Genomic DNA, 21,735 nt, shown 5'->3' on the forward strand with positions numbered 1-21,735 from the left:
TGCCCTGCACAGCATATCCAGCACCTGCCAAACTTCCTGCCTGCCCCCCTTCACCCCCAGCATGGGGGATGCACAGCCCTTCACTCAGGACACTTTCAGAGCCCGATGTGCACACCTGAAGGCATGCAGCTGGTGAGCAGGGGCTCAGGGGCTCCTGTTTTAGGAAAGCACTGCTGGCAGCATGCCCTGCTCTTCCCAGCATCCCACCTCAGCATTTTTGCTGCTAATAGGAGAAAGTTTGGGCTGGCCTGGTCGTGGCATTGAGGGGCTGGTGACACATCCTGTGACCGTGGGAGGGCTGTGTGCCTGCTACTCCTGTACTCACGCTCCCGTGGGGGCTGTCGAGGTTTGTGAGTCTGTGGCTGTTTGTGGGGACACTCCTTTGAGCCTGCCCCTGCTGAGACAGCCACAGCAAGCTGAACACCATTACCAGCACCTTGACTAGTGCAGCATCACTGGTCACTGGGATGAAATAGGTACTTGGGCTTTGCTTGTGGTGGGAAGCATCCACGCGTGGTGCCAAGAGGCCTCTGCAAGCTGAGAACTGTCATTCCTAATAAAACTGTGTTCCTCACTAGCCCAGGCAGGAGTTTCCAGAGCACCCTCGGCACAGAAGGGACGGCTGTGAGTGCGTAGGCGGTGCCAGGGCTGGAGGCAATGCTGCCGGCGGCTCCCTGTGCTTTGCCCCCGGCTGGAGCTGCTGCCCCCCACAAGGGCTCGGCAGAAGCGGCTCGGCTGCCGCTGCCAGAGGGGGCTGCGAGGGGAGGGTCCGGTGGTGGGGCAAGAGGCGTGTGGGGGATGACTGGGTTGGGCTGCTGCGGGCGGCGACAGAGACTTGTGGCGCAGAGAGCGGCGGCGAGGGCAGGACTCAGCGGGGATGGGTCACACCCGCGGCACAGCGGTTCGTTTTCCTTTTCCACACCCGTCTTCTGCTGCTCCTGCCTGACGGGCGAACTGCGGCTGCAGTATCTGCAGCTTGCCGAGTAAAAGTTGTTCCTCGAGCTGTTGATTACGGTTAATTAGCATTAATTTTGCCTTAAGTGGATCCTAGTTGTGCTCGTTTTCTCTAGGGTTGCAACTCCTCCGGTCCCCCGGTGCCCTGGGCCCGTGGTGGATGGGCGGGCGCGGGAAGGAGGGAGGGGGCGGCCGGGGCGGCGGCGCCATCTTGTGGGCGAGGGCGCGGGTCGGCGGGAGCGGCCACTGCCCGCCCCTGCCAACCCCGCCACCGCGGCACGGCCGCACCGGGCTCCGTGAGCGCGGCTCGGCCTCCCGCAGGGGCCGGGGGGGGCTGCCCCCGGCAAGATTTAAGTCCCTGGATTAGGCGGACCTAACATGGCCCGCTCCGCCCTGGCCTCGTGTCAGCCCCAGGGCCGGGCAGGTAGATGTTCTTCTGGAAGGTGTCACCCTGAGTAGGTACAGCTCTCCCACCAGGCGAATTCCCGCTGGCCACACAAGGAGCCAGTGAAGGAGAACGGGTGGGATTCGCCGCGAGGCTGGGGCACGGCCCCGAGTGTTCGTCAGGCCTGTGGTGGTAACTTAGTTCCTGGGAGTCTTTCCAGCAGGTGAGCAGAGGAAAAGCAGCAGTGGGTGATTTCAAAGGCAGACTTGTTTTGCTGGTGAAAGGGAATTAGAGAACTGTCCCCTCCCTTCCCCATGGTGGTGGCAACACCTCTAATTTTCTGTTTTCCCATCAAGTCACTGATCATTCCCTACAGCATTTCAATGGGTAGAAACGTAGTGAGGGCATTGGCAGCTTTTACCTCAGCATCATCCAGCCCTGCTGAGAGGCACTCGACTCACAACAGTGGTAAAAATGCTGGCAGAGGTACGGTCCTGCTCATGCTGGCTCCGCTATAGCTCCTGCTGCCAGACAGAGGGAGACTCTACGCCCTGGAGTCTGGGGTTAGATGAGTCAAAGAGATTGTGAATCCTCAGAGGTGTACATGTTGCCACTGGCTGGCTTTCCAGCGATGGGGGTTTGAGCTGGTCTCTGACAGGGCAGCAAACGCAGAGCTGCCGTGCTGGGGAATGCTCTGAAGCGCTCTGTGCAGTCAGGCTCGCTGAGCTGCTGCAGCTTTTCTGTGTGCCAGGCGGTGTTTCTCTTTTGGATGGCTGTGGTGTTAAACGCTTCAGCAATAAAGAGGCTTTGTTGTGGTCTCTGCAGCATTGCTTTTGCCTTGGCTAGCAGCAACCTTTTTGTTTGAATTAATGCTTTCCCTGGAGTTGGCTGTGGGGGCATGTGTGGGCTCGTGTGTGTGCCTTGACTTGTGGGTGTACATTGGACACAGCTGTGATCAGGCACTTCTGGTAGGTGCAGCACTTGCCCAAACTTGTTGTTCGTGTGTGCTGGAACAATGTGCTTTTCCTCATGGTTGGGAATGCTGGCCACTATTGTGGGCTTTTTTAAGTGCTTCAGTGAAATTAATATCCACTTTTCAGCTATAGGCAGAAACTGGCTTGAATCTACCCCAATCCTGTATTTAATTTCAGGAAGTGTCAGCATTTGCTGCATTAAAGGAAGGACCAAGCTGTACAGTCAGTGCTGTGGTGGGTTTGCAGCTGGCCAGGCTGTTCTCTCCTCATCGTGCTGTAGAGACTGGCTCACATGCACCCATGCACTGTATAATGCATCGGTGAAGGTCATACAGTGACCTGTTCCTTTGGAGCTTTTTAATTTATTTCCTTTGGCACAGGTATCTTGGTTAGCTCCAGGTAAGTTTTGGGGTGATCAGTTCAGTCCTGCTACTGGCTGGTAATAGCAACTCCCCAGCTTTTCCTCATCTTCCTTGCATTTATGTCTCCAGGGTTAAAACTCAGTTCAGAATCCCCAGACCAAATTGAATTAGAATTTAACATTCAAAGATTCAGGCTCCCTTTAGGCTCTAAGGAACAGAATGTCATCCTGTCTCGCAGTTAATAGCTGCTGGGTAGTCGTTTCAAAGCCATTTCTTTTCAGTGAGCTCTACCATAGCAAATCCCAGCAGTGAAAGTATTTCTGGCCTGGCTGTGCCTTTAATCCCACAGCTGAGCCTTGTGTGTGATCTCTTTTGAAATGCTAGATTTTTTTTTTTTTAAATTCCAGACAGGGATATTTCTAGGACTTGGCATTTCGAGTGGCACCAGGATTGTTTATAGGAAGAGAACAGAAAGGACAGAAGGATGATGTTGACCTAGCAGCCCTACCAACCTACCTCACTTAATCCACTTATCACCCTGAATTCCTGAAGCAGATAAATGCTGATAACAGTTAAAACACATCACTGGCAGGAGCAGCATGTTCTGTCCTCTAGAAATACATCAATACTGAAGATTACAAAGCTGTGTGCTACCATGGGGATGAACATGATATAAGAGCTGAGGAAGCCCTCACTATTCAGTGGAGTTCTTCCACAGGAAGGTAGTGAGCCTCTGTTTGCTTCTCTCTCCCTGCCCCGACTACATTGAGGTGCTGTTGAGGCCTGAGAAAGGCTTCTGAACACTGTTGTGACCCCAGAGCCACAGCTGCCTGATCTGTGCCTCCATATCTGAAATACCAAGTGGGCCCCAAGTGTCTTGTTACTGCTTTTGATTGTCCTTGCTGCTCAGCATTAAGACCTGTGAGGAGTGGTTTCCAGCTGAGACCAGCCCCGTGCAGCTCACATCAGCATGTCTTGGGGAGAGGAGTTGGTTTTGGCTAATCTGAGCTAAACCTTCCCTGGAGGAGTGCAGCTGCTGCACCAGCCACACAAAGCCACTTTCTCCTCTCCCCATCTGTCAGGGTTCTCAGAGAGGTACTGGAGCTGTCCCTGGGCATCACGCAGCACATGCCTCCCCCTGTGTCAAGACCCCTTCCTCCAGGGGACCTGTCCCAGTCTGAACAGGAGGAACAATGCTGTAAACCTAAGGTTTTTTGGAGTAAACTTTGTTCCTACAAAGTTTGGAGGGATAAAATAACTGATAGCGCTTTTGAATACACAAAGCTTACAGGTTCATCTGCTGCCTTAGGTCTTTCCCCACGTGAGCATCCCCCACCAGTCTCTGCAGCACAGCACCCCATGTGAATGGGCACCCTTGAAGTTGCAGCAAGTCCTTTCTTGTGGACTGTGCAATTGTCTCACAAGAAGTGTGAAAGGAGGAAGCTGCCTAAAGAGAAGCGAAGATCTCTCAGCCACAGGAGTTTTTATGAGTCAGATGCTGCTCAGCTGTTGCACTGCAGATGTCTTAGCTAAAAACAAGCATTCATTGAAAATCAAAGACTCTTCGTGATTATAGGCGGCAGGAGCCTCCCACAAAACGTGGTTTTTCTTCTTCAAAAGGCTCTCCTTAGATTTGCCTACAATAGATTACTTAAAGCTTGCCTGCACTGCGAAGCTGATTCAGAGCCAGCATGGTGTGGATCTGAAATGGTCCAGCTGTTTGGGACGAATTTGCCATCTGGTTGTCCTCACTCTGTGAATGTGAGTGCCTTCCTCTGGAGGGACCTAGTGGAGAAGTTGGCTGTGGAGGGCCATTTTATGGAGTCAGTGGTACAGTACAGCCTTTGCTCTGTACTGACTACTCATGAGTATACTGGTTCTCTGTGTTGAAGGCAGAACAGGCGATCCCCCACGTTGTGGAAGGTGACAAAGTTTGTTGTAAATGCAAGCGGTATTTTACAGCCATCAGGAAGCAAAGCTCTGTGTGTTAAAGTGCTTGTGGTCTGGTCTTTGGACACCCGCTGGTAGGGCTGACACCATCATTGTAGTACAGAGAAGTCAGCCCTGGTGTGGGGTGGAGTCTGACCAAAAAGCAGAAGAGCTTGCATCTGCCAGGAACTGCTTGCCAAATGCAGTGTGTGTACATCTCGCCTGTCCCTTCGCAAACAGGAGGGGATCGACCAGCTGCCCTGGCATGAAAATACCTGACAAACCCCCACCTCCTTTGCCTTCTGGATCTTTGTGTCTGGGTGCGTGCTTACTGCCTTTGACCTCCCCGTCATGATCCCAAATCCAAAAGTCATCTTCCTGCTTCTTTGGTTGCTTCAGTGTGGAGGTAAACAAATATTTTCTTTTTAATTCCTTTTGTTTACTCTCATGTTTTTCATATTAGAGCAGTTCCAGCTGCTATCTTTTGCTAATTTCCAGAGATCCCCTCTAGGAATTTGCACACTGCTGCTATTTCTGTCTTTTAAGCATTTCAAAGCTAAGAGAGTGAATCCTCAAGAATGAGGAAACGTGGGAAAAGGGTTAGATAACCTAAATAAAATGGTTTGGCTTTTTCCTTGGTATGTTCTTTTCAACCTAGTTGCTTCTGGGATAATATGAGAAGATGGATTTCTCCTCTCTTTTGTTACAGTAGTGCTTAGCTGTGTCTTATGTAGAAACAGTATTCATGTGTGTTCTGCTGTATAGAGATGGGGAGAAGGATGAGTAATCATTTTGAAAAATATGGCCCAGAATAAGCTACTTGGGTTATCACTCCCAGTGTTTGCAGGATTTCGTTACCACCTTTCCATAATATTATTGTAACTAGCGTACACAGGACTGAGCATGTCCCTGGGGACTGTACTGTATCTCAGTTGCTTTTACAGCCAAGAACCTTTCTCTGGTGTTGTAACCTAAGCTCTTCCTTACTGTCAGGCTGTTGTCCCTGGCTATGTGACATGTAGAGAATTTTCCTTAACATATGGTACTTCCCAGCAGTCCTTTCGGGGCAGTAGCTGTGCCCTCTCTCCATTGTTGTCCCTCACCACGAATCCTCAGTGCTCAGCATTCAGCAGTGCTAAGTCTGAGTTGCCTTTTCCAGTGCCAGCTCCTGCTGTGCTGAGGTGACACTGCTGTTGTGATGCCCCATTAGTCCATGGTGACAGAAAAGCAAGCCTGGCTGTGCTCTGGGACAGCTTTAATACCTTGTTATGAGCCTGCTCATAGATGCAGAACTCCAGGGAATCCCATCAAAAGCATAAATGGAAAAGCCTGCCCATCCCCTACTTTCTCTCTTTACCCTTTTTTTCCTCTTCTCATTTCATGTCTCTGAAAGAATCCTTCATTTGGTGACAAGAATTGTAAGATTCCAGTTTCCTTTCTCAAAGAGCCTCCTCTTAAGTTGCCTTATATGTGGTTTTATATCAGTTGACAAATAAATAGATCCAGAGACTGCTTGATATTGAACCCAGATTTGGCTGGGAGCCAAAGAAGTCCTGTACCCCAGTCTCCTTACTAGCCAGTGGCTCACTCTTAGGTTTTTTTCCTTTTCATTAAATAAAACAGGGAATGAACTGTGGTATGGTTCCCCATCTTATTCGTCCTTTCTTTTAACTTCTGACATCATTGTCTGCTGAGTTGCAGTGATAGATCACTTTAAACTGCCTTGTGTGTATTAGGAGGAAGCCTGAGAAGGGCATGCTCTCATCTCTGCCTAAGATACTGTCACATATAAATACTTCAGATCTGCAGTCCTCTGCAGATAGTTCCTGTAGCTAACACTGAGGCTTGTGCTTTGCTCCCATTTTAGAGCAGCAAAGGTATGGAGTGATTAAGCTGTGGCTTATTTCTCATGGCCCTGGTGCTGGATTCTGTACAGAATATGCAATCTCCCTCCTCACTTGCTATTCAGAAATACACAGTCCCACTGGTAACACCTGCTTGCACACAACACCTTCCCTGCCACAGAGCCATCACACAGCCACACGTAGATTCCCGAGCGTGGTTTATACACCAGGACATGTCCAGCTAGCATTTATCTTGGAAAATTGCTTTCTATTCACCTGCTGTAAATACATTCAAACACCACTGCAAAATCAGTTCACTTCCTGCTTAATTTCCTGTCTTTCTGCATACTGCTGTTGTATGGAGGAGCTCACAAGAGAAAAGGGGAAGCCTGTGAATGCAGCAGGCTATCGTGGATCAGACAGCAATTACCCAAGAGATGTGACAGATCACACAGGGCACATGCTCTGAATCACTCAGCTTCTGACAAGGGCCAACACTGTGTGCTATGGGTGTGCTTCCTGGTGTATGGTTATTTTCAGAGTGATCCTGTCTGTGGGACAGCCATCCTCTCCTCTTTAAAAGTGAGATTAGGTGACTGCTAACAATTACTACTCTTACAGGAGGAAATGTCGATGTACTGCAGAAACCTCCAATCCAGGTCGCCTTGCTCAAGGAAGAAATATCCATCCCCTGTAAAGTCGTCTTCCCTTACATGCCGAAATACACCAAATTTTCAATCTCCTATTACTGGATTAATTCACTGCTTCAGAAGACATTTATCTATAGTAGGGTGGAAAACATAGCCATTCCTTCTGGAGAAGAGAATAAGACTGCTGCCTTATCTTATGACCACAGAATCATGCCATTTGAAAACACCTCCTCTACTGGCACATACTACTGCGAGGTCAAATGGAATGATATCAAAAAAATGGGAAAGGGAGTGTTTGTCCTTATCAGAGGTAAGTGAAAAACCAGAAAGTAAGGGCAGGAGGGTAAAAATCAGCTGTATCTGGCTATGGAAAGCTGATCTTTGCTCTTCTTTTTCTCTATCCACACATGCTATGAAGTCAGGTATGAATAATGCTTTATGCCCAATACTAATTGCCGTCAGAGTTGAAATGCACTTGGCACAGGTGTTCTGCTGTTCCCAATGCATAGATGGGGACATGAAGAGACAGTAATTTATACCTGCCCTGCCAGATGGGAATCGGGATCTATCTAGGGACCCTGAGCGCTGGATCAGACAGTGCTTTTAGGTGTCAGTGTTCAGAAGACAGTGTGGTTTGTTCTTCAGCAGTGTGACAGAGGCAGCTGATAAGGTCACTCATTAGGGTGCTTGCAGTTACCGCATGTACAGATTCAGCATGCTCAGATTTAGGGACTCATGAACAGGTTATGGCCTCACCAACATGCCTCCCTCTTTTCCATTTGGTACAGGGAGTTGGTTGGTCACTTAATGAGCACACTGGAAAGCAGTGGAAAGCTTGATGCAACATAAGAGGAATGTTAAGTAAAGTGATAAGGAAGTGTATGCTGCTGACTGGCTGGTTGTGCATTAATGACTGTTGGATATGAAGAACTTGTTAATGTAAATGCAAAGAGCTGTGATGAAGTAGCTTTGCTATACTGGTCAGAGGATACCTGCAGTACCCATCCTCCCAGTTCATGTGGCCTGTGTGCATTCCACCATCTGTCTTTCTGCTCCTATCACAAAAAGACCTTTGCCAACCTCTATCTACCAGATTTCTTTCTCATATCACCTCCCTCTGTGAAGTAGAGCTGCTTATACCCTGCATCTTCTGTGTGATTCTGCAGCTGCACTCTGCTCTCTGTTCAGTCAGAGTATGTTTTGAAGGGTGTATGCATTTCTGCCACTACATTCTGCACTCCTGCATTTTAGTTTTCTCAAGGCTCTTTCCAGGGTTAAAAATACAGCAGGGTTCCACTCTCACTGTGAACCTTTTACCTTCTTTCTCACAGATACAGGATACATAAATACCTCTTACAGCTGGGAAATCCTCGTTACCCTTACTGTTCTTCTGGCTGTATTGAGCATCACTGCAACAGCTCTGCTTCTATGGAAAAGAAAGGCAAGTAATAACCAAATGCAAAGCAATACCTGATGCACTGTAGGAATTAATTCAATTTTTTTCTAACTTGGCTGAATTGGAAGTCCCTATGCTGAGATTTTCCATGCTGAGAGTCTGATCCAGTTTATTTTCTTAAGTTTTTCTGAGAAAAAAAGATTACGGGAAAGACAAAATGAGTAAGTGATTTGCCCATTAAAGAAATTCTGGCAATCAGTTTGACTACAGCATGCTCTGCTTTAGAGCGAGGATTTGACACAGGGCAAGAAGGCACACTAGCAGTGTGCTGGCCTGAGAATATTCAAGGAGATGTAGCCTTGTGATGGGATATTGGAAAATTGCAGTTTGTGCACACTCAGTCATGGCTTTTTCAATTTACCAATTCAGTTGCCTAAAACTTCTGTAAAGGGGCCAGTTAGACAATAATGTCCTGTGCACCCGAGCAAATCTGTTACAGCCCTGATGGCAAGACTTTCCCTATTTCTAATCCTCTGTCAAGATGGAGGTTACTCTTTCAAGGAGACTGCAGCTGCATTCCTGAGCTTGGGCACCATAGCAAAAAAACTCTGCACTGTGATGGGGATGGGGACCAAAGCCTTGGGCATCTGTTTGGCAAAGAAAACACTAAGAGACAGAGTGAGAAGGGAAGGGTCAGGGCAAGGATCCCAAGGAAGCCTGTGTGAAAATTACAAATAACTGTGGGGAAAACAAAAACAAAAAAAAAAAAAAAAAAAGGGACGAGGATCAGACTATACAATCTCCAGGGACACCTTCCATTAGCAGTGGTTCTGTGAGGCTGGAATAATGAGCCTCAGGGGGGAAACTGGGACTGGAATCTGGAGTGAGGAAGCACTAGGAGGGTCTTAAGACTGGATTGACAGAACCTCTTGGGTGACCAGACTAGTGTCCCAGGTTGGGACCAGATTCCAAGGAAGTGCAATCTGGGAAGCTGAGAGCAGAGGGGAGATACTAGAAGTGGGGAAGAAAGGATTTGAAGAGTGGGAGAAGAAAAGCCAAAACCAGAGCTAGAAGATCTGCATGAGATGGACCCTGTGGAAAAACCATCTGGAGTCATGATATTGGAGTCCCTGTTGTTGGGTGAAAACCTACTGCTTCTAGTACTGCCACCCTCAGGTGTTCCAACAGCATCATCTGCATTCTTCCAGAAATCTCAAGGCTGACCTAAAAATACCCTTACATCTTGTAGAATGGAATATGGGATTGTTGGTTTCTAGGTAGAGTGTGCCCCATAACTCCTTGAAGCTGCTCTGTGCCACCGCAGCAGCAGACTCTGCGTGCTCTTTATGTGGAAGCTGTGCTGTGTGTACAGTCCTCTGACTCCAAGGAGTGTCAGGTTTCAGCACACACAGTCAGAGATCACCAGGCTGAAAACAGAACGGCAGCAGTTGGCAGCCCAGCTACTCTCGTGAGACTTACCTTGCAGGCAGTCTGACTGTGGGGGAGGAGTGTAAGAGGCAAAGGGAGTCAGCTGGAGATGAGCCCCCATCTCAGTTTGCCTAGAGAGTGTCTCTGTGGGGATGAGGGGGGGAGGCACTGTCACTACTCACCAATTGGCATCTCTGGGTTTTGAGGTGGGCCAGTGAATCTCAGACTTATGGCCTCTCCTTGGGGTCTGAAGAGATTGTGCAGTCATTACATTTGCCCTCCTGCAGAATGCAGCCCATATTTCTCACCACAGCTTGCTCAGACCTGCTGGTTTAAAAATGTTTATCTTTAAGAGAAGCTATTTAGCATCCTCCTTAGTTACTAATGGACTGGAAAGCAGTTTGTCGTTTTCATGTGATGTGAATATAATCATCCCACTTCTTTCTGAATTAGAACAGAGATACTTAGCAAAGCCTTCTGCCTTTTCTGCCACTTCTCTTGCTTGCTGAGCAGAGCTAACCCTTCTCTGTGTGTGCATGGCATGTGTTCAAGGAGAACTCATCTGATGCAAGAAACATTCAAACAAAGGGACCTTCTTCCTTCAACTCCATGCTGGACTTGTGCATCCATGTATCGCTGACTAGATGTCACCATTAATGATTGTCTGGTGCTCTTCTGTAGACTCTTTGTATTAGGAAAGCTTCCTTGCCAAATCCTGATAAAAGTAATTGCATTTTGCCTCGCTGAAATTCCTTTCTGCACTATGACCAGTGCCCTGCTTTACTCCCTGTCCTATAGCATTGTTTCATGCTGCTCAATACTTACACCCTTCAGCCAGTAAGGTTTTGGTGGTGAAAGTGCTTTATATGCACACAGAGAGCCCAGTTCTCCTTTCCACTGCTCCAGTGTGTGTCACTGGATTCTACACTTAACCATGCTGTGAGGAAAGTAACCAGCACATGTACAGACACTGCCAACACTCTTTCTTGTGAAAACATTCAGGAGGTGTGCAGACAGCTGGCTTTGATATTACATTGGTATTCATTTTAGCTTTGGGGACATGTGGTTTTCTCCAAATGTGTCATTTGGTGTCTTGTCCTGAGCAGGTGTTGTGTCCTAGAAGGAACCGGCCAAATATCCTGAGACAGAAGGTAGAAACACAGCTGCCTTCAGCCAGCCCACCACCACTACCACCTCCTGTCTATGATGTGAGTACCAGAATCACCCTTCATCTCTTCTGTCCACAGCATGGTACAACCCTTCCTTTCCCTGCCATGCTACAGACAGTGCCAGTGTCATGATGTGAAACAGAAGCAATACCTCCATACCTGCCTGTTCTTGCTGACCTTGCCCTGCTTAGCTTCTCTCAGGACTGGGTGTGTCTCCATCCTAGTCCCGGTCATGGCCTCCCCAGTGCTCAAACCTTGCCCCATGCCCTGCTGAGCAGCACCTTTCCCTCTGCCAGCAGCACAGAGCAGCAAGTGTGGGGCCAGGATGGGTTCCTGGTGGAAGAGGTAGAAGAATCTCCAAAAGTCAGGAAGGAAGAGGGACTCTCAGCCCCACTTTGTACTGCAGTGTCACAAGGGCATGGCCTTTCTAGCTGGAGAATGATGCCTCAGGAAAGGGACAGAGACATGATACCCTGACCAGCCCCCAGCTGTTTTGGGCCTCAGCTGTGGCCCCTTCACTGGTGTCAGTGTCACAGACCATTGCAGTCCTGAGCAGAACAACTAGCTAGCAGGGGGAAATGGGCAAGGAGAAAGTCAAGGGAGGCTTTTATTAAAGCATTTCCCTTTTCATTGTATAGGATCTCCTTTTCCATTTCCCAGACTGTTCCCACTCCTCGAGCCCAGTAGCCACAGTGTCATAGGTAGTAGGATTTAAGTGGTTCCCCTGAAATGTCAGGCTAGACCTGGGCTACCTCAAGTAACCATGACTCCTAATCCCATTTACAACCTGTCCAGCTCCATTTTATATGAATTCCTTTTTCTCCTTTTACTCCCAAGGGATGGCTGCTCCACTAAGAAGGAAAGGGTTTGTTGTTGTTTTTTTTTTCTTGTGAACTGTGGGACCAACAAGGAGGAATAAAATGAAAGTGAGTAGAGAAGGATGTTGCCTGCATATTAGGAAACCTTTCTGTCTGTGAGGTCTATAAGGGCTGGAAAAGTCTCTCCAAGGAAAACCTGTGAGCTCTGCTGCATTAATCATTTAAACTAAACAAAGCGAAGCTCTGGAGAATGTACTACAGAGAGGAGCAGAGATCTGCCAGGGAGGCAGGAGACCTGATCAGGGGCAGATACCTTCAAGAGGATGGGCCTGCCCCATCTCATTCTCACTCTGTGGGGGGAGGGGGGCACTATTTTGTGGCCCTTTAATTTTTGGAGTAGCAGTTTAAAAGAGAGCACTATATATTGTATGTGATATGTTTATTCTGGGCAAAAGGCAATGCTTTGGGTAAAGGAGGTTGCAGGTTATAAACCTTTTCATTTGTATCAAGTAATTTCTTTTTAATTCAGGCTTATAAAAATCCGAATGGGTAGTTTCCTGCTGAAGTGGATGATTTCTGCAAGGAGACAAAAAAAAATCAAATCCATTTCTCGCTCAGTCGGCCTCGTCATGCATCCTTAGCTCCATCTTAATTACATGTTTCATCATGTTATTCTGTTCAGGCTCCACTAAGGCTAATATAGCAAGCCAGCAGAGCCAGCCTCAGGCACAGGCAATCCCAGGAGCTGGCTGAGCCCCTGTGCTTGCAGGAGCCCTATGGACCTGGCCCAAGCAGCCTTCCTGTGAAGCCTGTTAACCACACACCAGCTGTTCAGGGCTCCTGGCCAGCCCGGTGTGCAGGGCAGGTGGCCTGGCCCTCTTTGGCAGGGCTGCAAGCAGCCTGGGACCACCTCCTGTGTGCTGGGGGTACGAGTCTGCCCACGGGAGTTTCCTGCTGTGGAGCAACTGCTGCAGTGGGGGGGCTCAAAGCAGCAACTCCTGCTCCAGACAAGGCACAGGCTGAGAGCAGGGCTGTGATGTGCAGAGCAGCAAGCACGACCCTGCATGGCATGATTGGCTGGGGGGGAGGGAGGGTGAGAGCCCTGGGATGGAAACCTGCATTGGATGGGCCCTCAGGACAGATGAAAGGAATAGAAAGTTGACAAATCTTACTTCCTTTGAATGATAACTCTGATGCTCCACAGCTAAATTTTATTTGGGCTCTGCATGGTGTAAACTCAGCCCTGCAAACTGTGTTTGAAACTAGGTGAGTTGTGAAAATCTGTTGGTGGGTGTTGAACTCAGTGCTTAATTCATGGGGAAGGGAAAAATCTGTGATCAGCATTAGGGTAATCTAAGGCAAGGAAAAAAAGGAAGGACAAGTGAGAAGTAGCTCCCAGTGGTGAGATGAAGAAGGAGGTCAGAGATCAGGGGCTGGACAGGAGACCAGCACATGCTAGCTATGTTGTCTGTGTGGGAAAGCAAGAGGTTGGAGTTTGGAGGAAGGTGAGGCCAGGGAAGCACAATGTCCTCCCTCTCTGAAACTGGGAGCAGAAGCAAGAGAAGGCAGCACTGGACATCAAGGTAACAGATGCTGTTGGAGCTGGCTGCCACAGCTCATTAAATGCTCTGTGTTATCCTACATGGCAGCAGGCTCATCCCTGGTGTGGGAAGGGTCCTGACACACCTTCTGCAAAGCTGTCCTGCTGCACATTCCTGGGAGAAAATACCTTCCCCAGTGGCTCTTCTAGGTGCCACTATGTATTTTGTGGTCCTTGGGGGTGGCTGTGTGCAGTGAAAAGCATACAAGGTAGAAAAAGCCTGGTAATAAGGAGGCAGCTGGGAACCCAGTTTGTTCTCTCTATACTGCCTTCCTTGACCTCTCTGTCCTCCTGCAGCTGTAGAGTAGCTCTGCCTCACTGCACTGCCCAGAACCAGACCTGTATATCCTCTGACTTCCAGCTTAGCTGCTCAGTTAACGAGCAGCTTGGAAATAACAATCTGAGGGACTTGCTTCATCTGCTTTACACTTCAAACAAGCTTTTTTGAGCAGCAAACAGGACTCCTGCAGTGCAGGTGCAGTCAGGTTCCAGAGCACAGGAGCTTTTCCAGGTGTGAGGGGGACAGGAGGCTGTTCAGGGATAGGAAGGCATCTGTCAGCAGGGAGGAGAGTGGCCTGTGTGCCTTCACTGTGACAGTAGCAGGTGATCAGTGACCAAGTAAAAGTAATTAACTTGCAAATGGTGGTTGGAGACACCAGCTCTCCAACTGACCGGTAAAGGACCAGCATTGTTAACAGCCTGCATGGGAAGAAGGCATGTGGAGGGAAGGGAATCGTTTCTGGCAGTTAAACACCTTGCTTGCAAGTAGCTGCAGACTGGAGTAGAGAAAGAGGCTGCCTGTCCTGCCAGGGGGACATGGAGCCAGGCTTCTGGAAGCTCAGCACACAAGATAAGGTCCTCACTGTGAGCATCACAAAGAGAATTGAAAATGAGTGTGGGGAAATAGAATTTTCTGTGTGCACATTCAAATGGTGGGGATGTCTGAGTAGGCAAAGCAGGTTTTGGGGAGCAGGAAGCAGACAGGTAAAATAATTTGACTGTTTCCAGAGTAGCAGTGGGAATGTGAGAGTCATGTGGTGCCCCATTCATTGTGGTCAGCTCATGTCTAAGTGCCTGTTTATTCCAAGGCTCATTCCCCAGTGCTGCTTCTGTATGCTCTGGCCCTCTTCAAAGCACTGTCCTGCTGGCCATGATCCTTAAAGATGCTGAGTGTTTGCAACTCTGCATGAAATTATGGGTGTTCAAGTGATTGGCAGCCCCCAATGAAGCCTCCATGTTTTACTCATCCTTCTCACTGCATTACAGGGTGCCTGGCTCTCTCCACTAATACCATCTGCCCCTCTTGCAGCCAAAGCTCCTCCCATCTTCCTGTTGCCAGAGAAACAGCCACCTTGGCAACCTGCTGTCATCCTTGAAACACACATGGAAAAGTCCTCATGATTGTTATGTTTGATCCTTCAGGCAGATCTGGAATATCACTCAAGCTGACATGCACCTCCTGTGACACGATTACCTGGGGGAGAACGGGTGCATATGCATGCAGGGTGTGTGTGTGTGTTTCTCTGTGCAGCTGAGTGGGACCGTGGTAATATTTGAGGGCCTGGGAGCATATGGATTTTTTTATAATTCTCTGCTCACTCAAAGAGGAAAGGAGAGTTCTGGCTTGGAAAAAAACCAAAACAACAGACAATAAACAGAAATTGTATTAATTTTCTGCAGGTTCTGTGCTTCAGGACCCCCACCCTCTCCCATTATTCACTTTTGTGTCCCCAGAATAAACATGGACAAGAACTTGTGGTTGTCAGGCACCTAAACAGTCTTGGGTGGTGCAGAGCGCTGCCTCTTACCTGTGGTCCCCCTGGTGCACAACTTTGCATTCTGGGCCAATTTTGGAGCAGAGTGAGGCAGAGGCATTGGCATTCTTCTCCACTGCATTACACAGGGTAGGCAACATCAAAGCCTGTCTCTGTAAGCCTGAAAAAAAGATGATGATGCAGCTGCACTGTAGGTATTTCAGGGGAAAAGGATTTTCTGTTTGCCCAAGTTAAGATCAGGTACTTCAAATTTTGGAGGTGGCAGGGGTCCCTAAAAAATGTCTGGCATGATATGGGGAGCAACCCAGTGGGTAATTAGTTATCTTAAACCTAAGTATTTTATTTGACACCTACTTTCTTTTCTCTTCTCTGTGCAGAGCCTGGATGTGCAGCAAGTTGATGTCTATTCTAGCCTCGAGAACAACACAAACAACCCATCACACAGAAAGAATCCTCCAGGGAAGGTAAGGGCCAGGGCCATGTTCTTGGAAAGTTCCCATATGCCCTGGGCACCTGGGGGAAGAAACCCCACACAATCTCATGACCTAGCAGGCAGTAAATGTGTCTGCAGTCCCACCAAAAGAGGAAAATGAGATGTGACATGCCCTCACCAGCTGGGCTGCACATGCAGCCTCTCTTCTCTCTTCCAGCAGAACCCTGGCTCCTGCAGCTCTACCAGTTCTGGCACTCATGGTTTTGTGCAGATGCTTTTCTGTGTGACGTGTGCTGAAAGGCACCAAGGAGTTTGGCATCACTGCTCCCTCTGAACAAGACAGGCATTCATGAAGAGTTGGGCAGGTGCTGGTCCTGTTATTGCCCTTTCCAGATTATTTAGGCAGTTGAGACATCCTCTGGGCTGAAGGAATCTGTGCACCAGCAGCAGACCCTGAACACAACTTTCCTCTCGCCAGCATTAAGCACCTGAGAGCCATTTCATGGTAGCAGAAGCTAAGATGGTTTGGGCAGAGGCTGGGCTTACACAGTCTGTGCTGTCAGCCCTGGTGCTCAGGAAAAGGCAGTGTGGATATGTTTTGGACTTGGATCTTCTTGTTGGGCTGAGAATTATGAGTGAGAGATAAGGAACTAAATTCACTCCCAGTGAAAATAGAGGCAACTAGGAATATGCAGGTGTAAATCAGTTGTGGGGGCCACATGAAGCAGACCAGAGGCCCGTGCAGCCTTCTACCCTGCCTTTGGCAGGCATCAGTGTTTCATATGGACAAAACTTGCATCAGGCACCCCAGGGAGCATTTCCTTCCTGTCCTCAGAACCTAATTTTTCTTTTCTTCTCCAGACCTCTTATCTGCTTAAAAAAATATATCCTCTTCCAATGCTAAAAAATGTTCCTGGAAAACATCTGCTGCTCTCTCCCATTAAAGTTCTTTTGGGGAGATTTGCCTTGGTTGTACCAGCCTTCTCTTTGATTAAGGACATGTGTCTAAGACATTTTCACAACTCCCACCTTTAAGGAAAAGGTGGTCTAAAATCAAGCAGCCCCCTTTGTGTCAGAGCTACTTGCTGTGTGGTCTGGTGCCATGGCCACTGGCCTCCTGCAGTTACTGCTGTGACACCACCGTGGTGGTGGTAGCAAAAGCAGTGGCAGGCTCCTGGTTATTGAGGGGATGGATGTGTTGTTCTATGTGGGCTTGTCTTATCTGATGTACTGGAAAAGACAGCATCCCTGCATTTGTGTTTTGCTGCATTTTGAATTATTTGGATAGGGGCCCTCTTTCTGATCCTGTTTATTCTTCTGTATACCTTTACCAGCTGCTCCCTCTGAAATGATTCAGTCTGGATGGTAAGATGAAGTATGTGTGGGGTTTGTCCCTACCAGGGAGCTGTCTAGGCTGTGCTGAGTTGCTTGTGTGTGGCCCACACCATTCAGCCGTTGCTTGGAGGGACAGAGGGTCTGTAAAACAGAGCAGCAACAAAGCAACAGCAGAGGAGCGTCTGTGTGTGAGTGGGTCTGGCACTGGCAGCCTCAGCCAGGGTGGGGTAGAGGTCAAAGCAGAGATGGGAGAAAGAGAGGAGAAAGCAGAGAGGGGATGGGATGAACTCTCACATTGAGAGCAGACAACTCCAAGTATCCCCAGTTCTTGTGCTGCTCTGGAGGAAGGGAGGTGTGAATGGCAGGATCCCATTAGCTCAGCACGGGAGAGTTTGCACTGTTCACTATGGTTGCAAGCAATTTGATCAGCCTCTCTTAGTTATCCTGGGCTGTGATCACTTGAGATGCTTGTCCTCCAGCTGTCTTTGCCAGAGCATAGGAGGGTGTTTTCCCTGAGAGTGAGACTTGTGGGTCAGTGTGTTTGGCCTGTGAGTGGGAGCTGAGATTGCTCGACAGTGGCTCACTCTGCTTCAGAGGGTCCAGCCCAGCCCTTGCTGTGGGAAGCTGCACAACTGAGGGGGAGCTGTAAAGGGAAACAGGGCAGAAAGCCTCTGTAAAGAGCATTTGCAGGCTGTCACTCTGGACCGGTGGCCAGTTTGGATAGCAAGGGGTTAATCCTGCATGATTTGGAGGTGCCTCCACTCAGCACTTTTGTAGTGTTTCCCTTTGGTGGTGGCAACAGAGAAAATGCTAGTGTAGGTAGGGCTTAGTTCAGCCGGTGGCATTTTAGCTGCTTGCTGTGTAACCTTGCTTACAGCAGGCCTGTGCCACACAGCACTTAAAATATCAGTCTGTCAGCGCCTTGTCTACACAAGGAACGGTCGTGAGGAATAGACTCAACTGTTGAAGAAACAGGATTGAGGAGGTCAGGGAATTCCTCCCTCACAGAATCCAAAGTGATTTATTTTCTTACTGAGTCCAATTTTCCCTCCCCTCCCTGTCTGACAGTTTTTTGGGGAAGAGTGACTAGTAAAGGAGGCATCTTTATCCCTTGGGCTGGATTAGTCACGTTCGTCTCTGGTGGAGCAGCATTTCTCACTGTAGTGGCTTCTGTTTCAGCAGATCACTTATAGCCATTCCTAACAGAACAAATGTCAGTGTCTGCTTATTAAGAATTAATTCATCATCTTTTGAATAATTTTCCTCCATTTCTTTTTTCTCCTTCTCATCATTCTGCAGACCCCTAAGAAGCAAGAAACTCTAGAAGAATCCTCTGATACATTGTATGAGAATATTTAACAGGGAAGATACTTGACCCTATGTGGACCAGACATCTCTCTGTATAGCAGAGCTACTCTTACATCCCTGATGAGATGCAGATACATGGAGAGATCCACACTGACTTCAGAGCACAACCGCGAGGGAATTGTGAACCCCTTGCCCCTTCTAAACTGCCCTTCATTAACAACAGAATGTATCTGTTGAAATCCCTCAGGGCTCGGTCTGCATTGATGCAGCAAAGCTATTTTGCAGCAAAGCTGTTTGCTGCAAAAGAAAAGCTGCTTTTGTCAAGCACTTATTTTGGGAATGGGCAATCTGTGAAGGTTTCTCTCACCTGCCCCGGCTGAAATACTTAACTGTTGATCCTCTGCAAGTGGTAGCACAATCCGGAGATTTCCCTGCGTGCTGGCTTGATGTTCCGATCTCGACCTGCAGCCGCCCATCTGATCCTGTGCTTGTGGCTTTGCTGAAATAGCCATCAGGACCTCATGCATAGTTTAATCAGATCCAAGCATCCACCTGCCCATTTCCGTTTCTCAGGAACCCCACAGCAAACACGCTTTCTCATAATCTGCTAATCCCATCAAGTAGTCACAGATGCCTGCTGCGATCTTACTGGGGCGACTCAAATCAGTGCCTCTAAGAAAATGCTTCCCCTTCAGCAATATCAGCAGTGAGGACTGGATGCACTGATGGAGATAAAGGTGGAGAAAAGGAACACAGAGAAATATCCCTTCCTGACAACATGTCTCAGTGACAGTGCCCATTCCAGAACAAGAAAGAGGTTCAAGGAGGGGCGAACGTGAGGAAACTCCCTTGCTGGGGCTGCATAAGCCAGGCGGGTCTGGGGCCAGGCTCCAGCCTGCAGAAGTCCTAGGGGAGCTCCCCAGTTTCCTTTTCTTCTTGGCAGTGAGCATTGTTATCGTTTGGGATTTTGAGCCTCTGTGGGAGCAGGCATGGTACCTCTGCCCCACCAAAACCAATCCATTGGCCTTTGTTTCAACTGGCTGTTGTAGAGAGTATAGAGCTCCTTTACCCCTCCACCATACATTATTGCCAAGGAGATCAGTTCTGAAACTTAGAACTACTGGAAGAAGGAGGAGGGAGGCCTTAGAAGTGAATTTGCTGTCCAAGTTCTTTCTTCCCTGTCAGCTGGAACTTGCCTACTGTTTGTGTTGGTGCATATTCTGGTTCTGATAGGGAAGGAGTTACATTAAATAGCTGTATAACATGATCAAACCAGCAGATCAAAAAGCTGAGGCTGTTTTATCTCATATTAAAAAACAACAACGAAATAACAACCAAACAAAACCAACCCAAAATAAGAATATGCAGCATAACTTGAGAGGAATTGTAGAAACCTCTTTAAAGAAGAAGATCAAATTAAAATTGAGCTCCAGGGTCATAGGACCCTCTCTAGCTGAAGATAATGTTGCTATGTATCAGAGATAGAGGCTGTGGAAAATGTCTCCGGGGCCTCCAACCTTTCTATACCATGTTTAAAGAGATAATCCGCTTATTGCTTTGCTCTTTTTATTAGAAAAGATTTCAAACATGCAATTTGGACTTTGTTTAACCACAGAAAAATGTTTTTTCTCTTCCCAGTGCTGAGGAATTCATTTCAGAAAAGGCAATGAATGGACAGCATGTCTTATTAGATCCATTTATAATTTGTTAAGTGATCACAACAATTATAAATATTTTTGAAGTAAAACGTTTTACATTTTACTAATATGACCAGGAAATGTTTGTGTTTGTGGAAGAATTTACAGAGGATTGTACAAGTATAACAATTCCTTTCCTTAACAAATTTGAAGAAATGATGAGATGAATTATAAATATGTTGCAGTGTGGCAATAAAATATTCAGCAGATGCTGGTGGATTAGATGAAAAGTAAAAACTTTCAAAATAATGATGGTTAGGTTTTGTGTTTTGTGTTTTAAATTTTATAAATGTTAAAAATACTGGATGCTACTGGAAATTTCCTGGCAAGGATCTCTCTTTGCAGTGAGTTCATTTGTCTTGTGTTTCTGTTACCTTTTAAAGTAGCATGTTTCTTATATTTAGGCCTGAACAATTCTATATTAAAAAGCTGAAGCTGTTTAAAATAAAACATAAGAGAAAGAACAGTATTTGGAATGGGAAATGCTATTCTAGAACAGTCAGTGCTTCCAGAGTACTGGAAGAATCACACCAGGTTCTGATCAATTAAGTGAAAAATTAAAAATTCCTAAGGAACACTGGCAAATGTGAGGATTTGGGCTGTGTGCCTAACTTTGTCAAAATCAGGGTGGGGGTTGCTGTGTTGATTTCAATGGCTTTTGGGTTGGCCCTGTGAGGAAGGTTAAAAGGCTGCTGCATGAGAAAAAGGAAGTTTAAAGCTATGAAGCCACAATCTAAAATCACTTCTTTAGTATATGCACCATGGGCAGCCACAGCAGCAACAGCTTGTGTAGAGAGAAAAGCATAAAGCAGAAGGCTGTGAGAGCAGGGATGTTTTTAAATGGTATGGGGTTTTCCAAGGTGGTATGAGGAAATGCCTAAAGGCACAGGTAGGAGAGACTATGAAATATCATTTATATACTATTGGTATAACTACTTTGTAGCAGAGATTTGTTCAGGGAAAAGGCAGTCACTTGATCTTTTTGTTGTCATTTGGTCTTTTTGTCTTACCTGGCCCTGTGGCCCATGAGGATAGGTGCAAAAAATGAGTGCTACTAGCAAGAGGAAATGTATTCATTTGTAAGTGTTAGGCAATTGGGGAAAAAAAAAAAAAAAGGAAATTATGGCTCAGTTTCCCCAGCTCCACAAACGTGAGAAGCAGTGACTGGCTTATTGTGATCACCTTATACATTTTGCTTTAAACTGAATGCTGAGAAGGGATTCCTGTTAAAAACTGTGTCTCTAAGGGCCTCAGCTTCACTTGCTTCCCCCAGCATGGTGCTGTTATGCACAGAGCAGGCTCGCTGGTAGTGGTATAACATTTGATTCCCAGGTATTGAATTATCCTTTTCTATTGACAGGATTTCAGGGAAGTGGAGGCCTGTTATCAAAGTAAGCAGTGGTGTGAGGTGGAAATGCACTGCCTGCCTTCTTCTAAAGGAGATGCTGTGTTAGGACTAGGATCCTTTGCCCTCATCACCAGACATGAACCTTTGGTCCTGAGAGTGCATTGCTACAAAGAGTGTTGGTGACACTGAAATCATCTATTCCCTTTAAATAGACTCCTTCATAATGCTTTACAGCAAATCCTTATTTGAGAAGGCAGAAACCAGGGTGCACTTGAGAGGTTTGTTGATTTGATCTTTTTCTGTGGAGGACAAGCTCTTGCATGGATACAC

General features: G+C 47.5%; 1 protein-coding gene across 2 annotated transcripts; it reads left to right on the forward strand.

Annotated features, from left to right (window-relative positions):
* The first annotated feature begins 1,430 nt into the window (after positions 1-1,430).
* On the forward strand, positions 1,431-20,523 carry NFAM1 (NFAT activating protein with ITAM motif 1). Of its 2 annotated transcripts, none has more exons than XM_059472340.1 (6): positions 1,431-1,562; positions 7,070-7,408; positions 8,430-8,539; positions 11,029-11,130; positions 15,662-15,748; positions 18,352-20,523. In XM_059472340.1, the coding sequence occupies exons 2-6, from the start codon at positions 7,162-7,164 to the stop codon at positions 18,409-18,411; spliced, it is 606 nt and encodes a 201-aa protein (XP_059328323.1). In that variant the 5' UTR covers positions 1,431-1,562; positions 7,070-7,161; the 3' UTR covers positions 18,412-20,523. The 2 variants fall into 2 exon arrangements, with proteins under 2 accessions (XP_059328323.1, XP_059328322.1); XM_059472339.1 differs by lacking the exon at positions 1,431-1,562 and adding an exon at positions 4,763-5,010.
* Positions 20,524-21,735: the final 1,212 nt, after the last annotated feature.

Source organism: Ammospiza nelsoni, chromosome 5 (genome assembly GCF_027579445.1).
Source record: "Ammospiza nelsoni isolate bAmmNel1 chromosome 5, bAmmNel1.pri, whole genome shotgun sequence".
NCBI lineage: Eukaryota > Metazoa > Chordata > Aves > Passeriformes > Passerellidae > Ammospiza > Ammospiza nelsoni.

Bases quoted from the DNA above. Each gene is read 5' to 3' on its own strand.
- NFAM1 (XM_059472339.1), top strand. From the start codon at position 4,956: ATGATCCCAAATCCAAAAGTCATCTTCCTGCTTCTTTGGTTGCTTCAG. The intron at 5,011-7,069 runs GTAAACAAATAT...CTACTCTTACAG, and splicing joins TTGGTTGCTTCAGTGTGGAG to GAGGAAATGTCGATGTACTG. The intron at 15,749-18,351 runs GTAAGGGCCAGG...ATCATTCTGCAG, and splicing joins GAAAGAATCCTCCAGGGAAG to ACCCCTAAGAAGCAAGAAAC.